The sequence below is a fragment of the Prionailurus bengalensis genome, chromosome D1, assembly GCF_016509475.1.
Source record: "Prionailurus bengalensis isolate Pbe53 chromosome D1, Fcat_Pben_1.1_paternal_pri, whole genome shotgun sequence".
Taxonomy (NCBI): domain Eukaryota; kingdom Metazoa; phylum Chordata; class Mammalia; order Carnivora; family Felidae; genus Prionailurus; species Prionailurus bengalensis.
In genome coordinates, this window is record NC_057346.1 from 60,493,715 (window position 1) to 60,503,541 (window position 9,827).

A 9,827-nucleotide genomic window follows, 5' to 3' on the forward strand; every position below is an offset into this window, starting at 1 on the left:
TTTCCTTGGAGATTTCACAGATAACAGGAATGGGAGGAAGGCCTGACAGGTATTAGAGGGTAAACTTTGGGGACAAAGTGGGGGAATTACAGTTAGGGCTTCTATGAGACATTCAATTTATAAGGGAAAGCAGTGTGAAAATACTTAGCAGATACATGGAGATGCAGTCCTGAGGAGAGAACCTGGGGAAACTAGAAAGCCTGAAGGTGCAACATGAAGTTATGGGATCAGAGGAGTTCACACACTGCACTCTGGGCTCCTTGTTGAACACTATTAATCCTCTTCAAGTGGTAACCCTCAGACTGGTCAGCTTCACCCTTCTGCCCACACCAAGGAGAACTTCAAAGTACTTGGTGCTGTCATAATCGTGTTTATGGTAAGAGGGCTGAAAGAGATATTTAAGAGCTATGTCCACAGGACTATCTCAAAAGCAGAGTCAGAAGAAAATGTGCAAGCTTCAAGCAGCCAGCGTGAGGTGGAGATAGGACTGGGGAAGATGGTGTTTTAACAAAAGTGAATCATCTGAGTTCCCGTCTTGTTTACTAGACTTAGCTTGAAGAACTCTTGCATACCTCCTCTAAGCCAACCCATCTTCACAGGACAGAAATTTGTCACACGGGGCGCCTGGGTGGCGTAGTCGGTTAAGCGTCCGACTTCAGCCAGGTCACGATCTCGCGGTCCGTGAGTTCGAGCCCCGCGTCGGGCTCTGGGCTGATGGCTCAGAGCCTGGAGCCTGCTTCCAATTTTGTGTCTCCCTCTCTCTCTGCCCCTCCCCCGTTCATGCTCTGTCTCTCTCTGTCCCAAAAATAAATAAACGTTGAAAAAAAAAAAAAAAGAAATTTGTCACTATTGAACAGATTCAAAAGAACCTCTTTGGGGCCTCAAAGGAATTTCCAGGAAAGAAATACAGAAAATGTTGGTTTCTTAACAACACCAGAGGAAAAACCAACCAGCCTCCTCAGAGGAAGGTTTTGAAAACACATCCTTTATTTGAATGTGTCCTTTCTGGTGTATTTGTTAACAGATATGTCAGGCTGTGGAAAGCCTGCCTCTAAGAATAAAAATGGAGTCTATACTCCTTATTCTGAATACCATCCTAAACATTGACAGAAAATTATTTTTTCTTCATTATTTTTTTTTAAATTTTTTTTCAACGTTTATTTTATTTTTGGGACAGAGAGACAGAGCATGAACGGGGGAGGGGCAGAGAGAGAGGGAGACACAGAATCGGAAACAGGCTCCAGGCTCTGAGCCATCAGCCCAGAGTCTGACGCGGGGCTCGAACTCACAGACCGCGAGATCGTGACCTGGCTGAAGTCGGACGCTTAACCGACTGCGCCACCCAGGCGCCCCACTTTCTTCATTATTTAATCTTCACTCTGGAGATTGACCTTTGGGTATAGCTTAAGTGAAAAAAGGAGGTTGTCTAGGTCCAAGAGAAGATATGCAGTGGCTAAAGCAGTAAGCAGAGATCAATCAACTCTTAAAATGTATTCATTGTCACTGTATCCAAAGAGAAGACCAAATTAGCCAGGAAATGGAGGGGAATAGGGCCTCTAAGAGGAATGAGGTTTTTTCGTGGCCTAAGAAAGGGTTATGGGGCAGCTCTTCCTTTCCATCCCACACTTAGTAGGGACTTTATAAGTGATGGTCAAATAAATGAATGCCTCTTACTTGTAGGGCGGACAACTCCTTCCTGGAAACACTATGTTCTCCTGCAACACCAGCACTTCTGGTCATTCTACCTTCCTCCTCACTGGCTTTCCAGGCCTGGAAGCCTCTCATTATTGGGTTTCTATCCCCATCAACCTCATCTGTGTGTTTTCCATCCTGGGTAACGGTATCATTCTTCTCCTGATCTGCATGGATCCAGCCTTACGTGAACCCATGTACATCTTCCTGTCCATGTTGGCAGCCTCCGATCTAGGCCTCTGTGCCTCTACCTTTCCCACCATGATGTGGCTTTTCTGGCTGGGTGCTCGTGAGCTGCCCTTTGATCTCTGTGCAGCGCAGATGTTCTTCATCCATGCCTTCACCTATGTGGAATCTGGTGTGCTGCTGGCCATGGCCTTTGATCGTTTTGTTGCCATCCGGGAACCTCTGCACTATGCCACAATTCTTACCCACTCAGCCATGGCCAAGGTGGGGGCTGCCATCCTGGTGAGGGCTGTCCTGCTCAACCTCCCAGGACCCATCCTCCTGCGGCGTCTGCTTTTCCCCCAGATCAGTGTACTTTCTCACTGCTACTGCCTGCACTGTGACCTTGTGGGATTGGCCTGCTCAGACACCCAGATCAACAGCTTGGTTGGCCTGGTCTCCATCCTCTTCTCACTGGGCCTTGATTCCTCCCTCATTGTGCTCTCATACGCCCTGATCCTACAAACAGTACTGGGCATTGCATCACCCGGGGAACAGCTCAAGGCACTCAACACATGTGTCTCACACCTCTGCGTTGTTCTCATCTTTTATTTGCCCAAACTGGGGCTGTCTGTGTTACACAGAGTAGAGAAGCACAGCTATCCTGCTCTGGCAGTGCTCATGGCCAACCTGCATTTCTTGGTCCCGCCTATCATGAACCCCATAGTTTACTGTATCAAGTCTAAGAAGATACGTCAGAGCCTCCTAAAGCACTTCCAGCATAAAAGGGTTGATGTCTTTTAGAAGAGCAGAAGGATCCAATGGTACATGACCCCTGTGGGGCACTCTGGGTCTTGGGGCAGGGTAGAGTTAATGTTTGAGGGTTCAATGATTCAGTTTTTACTACTGAGCATTTCGTGGGGGGCACTATTAGCTTCTATAATTACAATTTTGGGGGACTGAGACCATTGAAAAGTATATTTAAGTACCACCTTGATAATCTTATAATTGCTCTGATTAGAGCCAAACTATTTCAGACTCATATACTGTGACATCTCCTTTCCTAGGGGACCTAACCACAGCAACTGAGAGGATGTGTGTGCATACCCATTTGTGAGGCAACTCTCTCCTTTTCCTCACTGGATTCCACCCCCCTCAGCCCCCATTTCTAAACCTAAGGAAAAAATATATTCCTATTACATATAAGGTTAGATGTAAATAAACTATATTCACCTTAACACTGGTCTTCTCCCAAACTTGGTATTGACCAGTTCACATAACAAGAAGTAGAAAACAGGGGTTGGAGAGTGAGAAACACATAGGATGACAATGAACATGCTGAATTTATCTAGCACTTATTTGTAGTCTAGGGAGTCATAGTTTTCTCTTGATTCTCTTCATGTGTGTCTCTTCTTTGAACTTGAAAGTAAGTTTGGTCCTGTTAAACTTAGGAAAGATGCTCAGTATAACTTCTGGATAGTGCTGGTTTCTCAAGCATCAGTGGTAAAGGTGGAACAGCCACTCACTTCCAATGCAGGTGATCTGCTAGGATATAAGCCCCATGAGACCAGGGATTTGGGGACTGTTTTGTTCACTGATCTGTCCCCAGCTCCAAGAACAGTGTCTACCATATAATACGTGCTTGGTATATATTGAATAAATGAGTAGGAAAGACAAAGGAAGAAGAAAAAATCTTGAGAGCTGATCCCCAGGAATGGAGAAGACTGAGAGATCCAAATACCTGAGGCCTGTGGGGAGAACGAGCAGTTGGTGAACTGCAATGGAATGAAGTCAGGATGAATATCAGAGGCCTTGGGGATGAGGTATGGCTCTGTCTAGATCACATGGTCCAGAAGGCTGTTTCCAAGGGTGAAGCTCAGAGAGGAGATTAAGTTTTTTTGTGGAGATTTTCCCAAAGCTGCTTGCAAATTTCCAGGGGAAATTTTACCCAGAAACTGAAGGGTGTCCCATTTCAGCTCTAGCATTGTCCTTGGCTTGTTCAGTTCTAAAACAACTAAAAATTTCATGGAAAATTAAAATAGGGATATTCCTGGTAGAAAATAACCACTCAAATCTAATAGAAAATCCACAATAGAGTTATTTGAAACTTTTTGTTTATATCTATAGCCATCCACATAATTGGTAATTTAGTGATTGTTGTCATTTCTTTTTAAAAAAAATTTTAAATACAGACATGGATTTTTTATTTTTGTAAATTTAAAAAATTTTTTTAAAATTTACATCCAAATTAGTTAGCATATAGTGCAACAATGATTTCAGGAATAGTTTCCTTAGTGCCCCTTACCCATTTATCCCATTCCCCATCCCACAACCCCTCCAGTAACCCTCAGTTCTCCATATTTATGAGTCTCTTGTTTTGTCCCCCTGTTTTTATTTTATTTTTGTTTCCCTTCCCTTCTGTTCATCTGTTTTGTCTCTCAAAGTCCGCATATGAGTGAAGTCATATGATTTTTGTCTTTCTCTAATTTCACTTAGCATAATACCCTCCAGTTCCATCCACGTAGTTGCAAATGGCAAGATTTCATTCTTTTTGATTGCTGAGTAATACTCCATTGTGTGTGTGTGTGTGTGTGTGTGTATACACATACACATACCACATCTTCTTTATCCATTCATCCATCGATGGACATTTGGGCTCTTTCCATACTTTGGCTATTGTTGATAGTGCTGCTATAAACATGGGGGTGCATGTGTCCCTTTGAAACAGCACACCTGTATCCCATGGATAAATGCCTAGTAGTGCAATTTATGGGTCATAGGGTAGTTATATTTTCAATTTTTTGAGGAAACTCCATACTGTTTTCCAGAGTGTCTGCACCAGCTTGCATTCCCATCTTTAAATTTTTTTTAATGTTTATTTTCGAGAGACAGAGAGAGAGAGAGAGAGCGCATGAGTGAAGGAGGGGCATAGAGAGAGAGAGATAGAGAGAGAGAGAGAATCCAAAGCAGGCTCCAGGCTCCAAGCTGTCAGCATAGAGCACGACACAGGGCCTGAACTCATGAACTGTGAGATCGTGACCTGAGCCGAAGTTGGACCCTTAACTGACTGAGCCACCCAGGCACCCGATTGTTGTCATTTCTATGTATCATTTTCATGAACTGAGACAAGAGAGAAGGAGGAACTCAGAGGCAGGAGGCAGGATGAGGAACTGTGAACCTGATACATACAGTTCTAGCAGGAAAACTTGTTTCTGCTGTTAGATGTATTTGCATTGGCCACTGTAGCATGGATTCTAAGAACTCAGAATCCTGTGCTTATCAGTAACTAGGAGGAGGCCACTTCAGATCTGTGTCTGAAGGCCACAGATCTTGCCCATTGAGGTCCAGAAGCAAGGATAACAAATCATGAGTTTATAGTTACCATTTATTTATTTATTTAAAACTGAGTTGAATCCTCAGCAGTTTTTTTTTAAGTTTATTTATTTTTGAGACAGAGAGAGACAGAGCATGAATGGGGGAGGGGCAGAGAGAGAGGGAGACACAGAATCGGAAGCAGGCTCCAGGCTCTGAGCCATCAGCCCAGAGCCCAACGTGGGGCTTGAACTCACGGGCCATGAGATCGTGACCTGAGCTGAAGTCTGACGCTTAACCGACTGAGCCACCCAGACGCCCCTATAGTTACCATTTTAGAATATTATGTCTGGTAATAGCCAACCAAAGGTTTCAGAGTCTAGTTTGACAGGTCACTTTGGAAGAGGAGGTCATTTGTGCTGTATAGCTTGTGCTATATGACAAGGTTACACAACAGGGTCACAAATCTTGTACTAAATAAGCAACTGTGTTATCTAGGTCCCTCTGCCCACTTTACCCTCCACCCCAATAACAAGAGGTTCCTATCAGAGAGCCAGTATGTCTCTGAGGGTCCACCAACATCTGTCAGGAACCCACAGCTGACATGATTGTGTTCAAAATCACAAGCAGCCTTGGGCAGTTAAAACGAAAACATTGCATACAGGCCCTGAGGCTGGAAAAGTCCATTATGAGGGTTAGCAGAATTAAGTTTGGATATTAGACACCCAATCTAGGATTGTAGGGATCCTTTGGCCTTGTCATTTTTACCTTTTCTCAATAGCAGCACTAAACTTGGAACCTTTTCTCATTTTAATCTCTGTCAATGTAGCATGACCATTCCTACATTCCATGACTGCACTGACATCAAGAGCTGGAAGGGGTATCTCTGTCTCTACTACTTTATCTTCAGGGCACAGACATCCAAGCATATTCCAAATAATGCGTTCTTCTGCTCCACAGACATGGTAACTATTGAATTATCTGAGCCTGACACAAAGTGAGGTCCTGAGATGGTTTCTAGAAAGCTGAACTACTAGTTTGCAGTTAAAAGATCAGAGTGTGATACATAGTGGTTTTAGTGTCATTAGTTAAAGTCTGCGTACAGGAATTCTAAAGATCTTTCACTTAATCTTTAAGCTAATAAGACTTTCCTCCACCCATGAAGAAGATTGGAGTTAAAAAAAATCTTACTCCTGGCCTATAACAGCAAAAAGAAGAGGTCCTCCATGGTAGCTTTAAAAGGGATTCTAATTTTCTGCAGCCAGAAGACAGACTGCTGAAAATCATTCCCAGGATAGGACTTTAAGGGTGGCAGAAATATAAAGATGACTGAATTACAGTCTCAATAGATCATCTATATCAAAATAAATTTCCTGACACAGAAAGTATGGGGCCTTATAAGCAGGAAATGAGGCATTTCAGTGAATGAGCCTAATACTACTGGACCTTCAATATTTTCCAAACTTTCTAGGCTGGCAGAAGTGTCTCTTTTCCCCTTGCAAGCAGAGAACAGTTCCTATGCCTGGGAATCATGACATTATCTTACTTGAAGCAGGTGCTTTGCAAGAGGTTTGTTGCTCTCTTCAAGCTCTACTTCATCACTTTTCATTATTTTCTTTTTTTTTAAAAAAATTTTTTTTTCAACGTTTATTTATTTTTGCACAGAGAGAGACAGAGCATGAACGGGGGAGGGGCAGAGAGAGAGGGAGACACAGAATCGGAAATAGGCTCCAGGCTCTGAGCCATCAGCCCAGAGCCCGACGCGGGGCTCAAACTCACGCACCGCGAGATCGTGACCTGGCTGAAGTCGGACGCTTAACCAACTGCGCCACCCAGGCGCCCCACATTATTTTCAAGCCAAGTTATACCTTAGAATAGTGTAGGTGGAGAAAGACAGTATTTGCTTCTAGAGGCCATAACTTACATGCATAGAAAATTGTAGAATGTATAAATATAGTGTACCTCTTATCTCCCCCCATCAAGAGTGCCAGAAGTCTGAATTCCAGTTGAGAAACATTATATTAACATAATAAAATTCCTATACAGATTCTTACTTCACCAGTGTCTTCCCTTATTTGCTGTCTTTTCCTCTTATGACCCTGTATCTTATGGTGGCTCAGGCTCTGTATACCAATCTTAAGTCTTTGGCAACTGTCTCTATTTCTTAGAAATACTGATGGATTGTCTCAACCCATTTCACACAGATATTATTCTGTTTCTAGCCACCAAAGCACTTAGTATGTCTTCTGACTCTTGAGATGGTCCAGGCAGTAATTTTATAGCTACTCATTGCTTCAGAGCACTTATTAGTAGCAATAACTTGTTTAGGCCTATTTACTCATCTGAATAGGATATAATATTGGCCCCAGGCCTATTGGAGTTACAAAACAGAGAAAAGTGATGTCATGAGAAAGGCTTATAATCCTGTTAGGAGAATGCTTAAATAGTGGGTATCAGAAAGGACAAAGAAACCAAAGGGCTCTAAAACTGACCTTCAGGTGAGGAGAACAGGTGGGTCTAAGGAACAGATGAGACAATAGTACAGTACATGTTAGATGAACCAGCTGGACAAGAATGAAATGAGAGTGCAATAATCCTGGCCGCTAGGTATAATTTTTCCTGTATTACAAGGTCAGGGAGACTGCAAGGAAGTAACTGCACATAGCTTTATTTAGGGTAGCATCCCTGATATCAGAAATCTCCTGTTTTTGGGAAACAGAGTTTGACATTTTAGTTTCACTAAGTTGGGGACAATTGGTAACACCTCAGACTTTGATTAAATCTTCAGAAAAGCTGTGTCTTAGTAGTACGTCCACACACTAAGAGCTGTGATCTTGGAATAAGGATAAAATGAAATAATAAAGTCTTAAAGCCTGAAGTTAAACTTCATAGGGTAAGATCATTGATTCACCAATAAGTTAAGTATTCCTGCCAGACAACACTCAAGGAAAAATAACAGAATCCAGAGATTTTTCAATACATCATTTACAATGTCTAATATACATTGAAAAATTACTATACATACCAAAAAAGGCACAATCAAGAGGAAAAAAAGCAGAAAGAGACTTCTCATAACCCATATTTTGGGATAAAAAATGTTCTCTTTGTGTTTGGAATTAAAAATTAAAACAAATATTTAAGCATAAATATAAAAACAATTAAAAAATATAAAGGGGATGCCTGAGTGGCTCATTCAGTTAAAGGTTGACTCTTGATTTTGACTCAGGTCGTGCTCTTGCAGTTGTGGGATTGAGTGATTCATTAGGCTCTGTGCTGACAGCATGGAGCCTGGTTTGGATTCTCTCCCTCTCTCTATCCTGCTTCTCTGCTCACACTCTATCAAAATGACTAAACTTAAAAAAAAATACAAAGAATATGGATAAATAGACAACTGTTAGTATGCAACCTCCTTTGGAGCTTCTCAGTTGTAATCTGAAACGGGCCCCTGTACATAGAAGGCAAGGAGAGACTGAAGAAAAAGGCAAATCACTCCACATTGGTGGGTAGAAGGTTTAATAAGCAAGAAAATTTACATATGAGGCTCATCTTGGGCAGCCATAAGGTGAGTTGATCTCTGCATACACTCACCAGAATCTTAAAAGTTTATGTAGAGGACTTAGCTGAGCAAAGTCACATATATCATACAAATGGTCTCAAAAACACCTTACTCTTGGGGCACCTGGGTATCTCGCTCGGTTAAGCATCTGTCTCTTGATATTGGCTCAGGTCATGATCTCACAGTCAGGAGATCAAGCCCTGCATTGGGATTCTTTCTCTCTGCCCCTCCCTGACTCTCTCTCTCTCTCAAAATAAAACAAACATAATACCTTACTCTCTCAAGGATATGTCCTTGGAACAGCTCCCAGTGTGAGAGTGGGAGGCAGAGCATACATCCTAAGGACCCAGGAAGAGGAGAGGAGCCTCTGGTTACCTGGGTTCAGCAGTTCTCCTGATATGGAGATATAAGGAGAAATTTAGAAACTGCATAAGCATAATGGAATCAAATGAAACTTTTAGATCTGCAAATATATCTGAAGTAAAATAATTTTTGGGAATAACATGAGATTGTACAATGCAAAGGAAAGGATAGAGAACATGAAGACCAAGTCAATAAACATTATCTAGTATTCTATTACTTAGTTAATATTAACTAGTTAACTAGTATTCTATTAACTAGTTAATAGAAGCAGAGAGAAAATAGTTTAAATAAATGGAATGACATTTGGGTCTCTATCAAGTAGTCTTAGAGATAGGTGTTTGAAGTCCAAGAAGGAGAAGAATGGGTCAGAAAAATACTTGGTGAATGAATTAAAACATTTTTTCAAATTTCATTACAGAATAATAAAATTAACCCACAGACCCAGGAAATTGAGCCCCCAGAAAAATGAATACAAAAAAAACTATACATTGATACAAAATCAAACTGATGAAAACCAAATACAAAGAAGAAAATATAACCAAAAGTTCTGAAAAAAGATATTACATACATGGGAATAATGGTAAGAATTATGACTGACATTTGTAAGAAAAAAAATGAGATAAAAAAATAAAGGACTAACATATTTAACGTGCTAAAAGGAAGAATAAACCCATCAATATAGAATTCTAGAACTAGCAAAATATTTTTTACCAAAGAAAATTTTCAGGGGCACCTGGGT

The 9,827-nt window shown here is 41.5% G+C and overlaps 1 protein-coding gene across 1 annotated transcript; it reads left to right on the plus strand.

Annotated features, from left to right (window-relative positions):
• Positions 1-1,707: 1,707 nt before the first annotated feature.
• On the plus strand, positions 1,708-2,661 carry LOC122484241 (olfactory receptor 51H1-like). The gene has a single exon (XM_043582234.1). The coding sequence runs from the start codon at positions 1,708-1,710 to the stop codon at positions 2,659-2,661; it is 954 nt and encodes a 317-aa protein (XP_043438169.1).
• Positions 2,662-9,827: the final 7,166 nt, after the last annotated feature.

What these genes read in the sequence shown, in the direction of transcription:
- LOC122484241 (XM_043582234.1), top strand. Translation starts at nt 1,708, where the DNA reads ATGTTCTCCTGCAACACCAGCACTTCTGGTCATTCTACCTTCCTCCTC.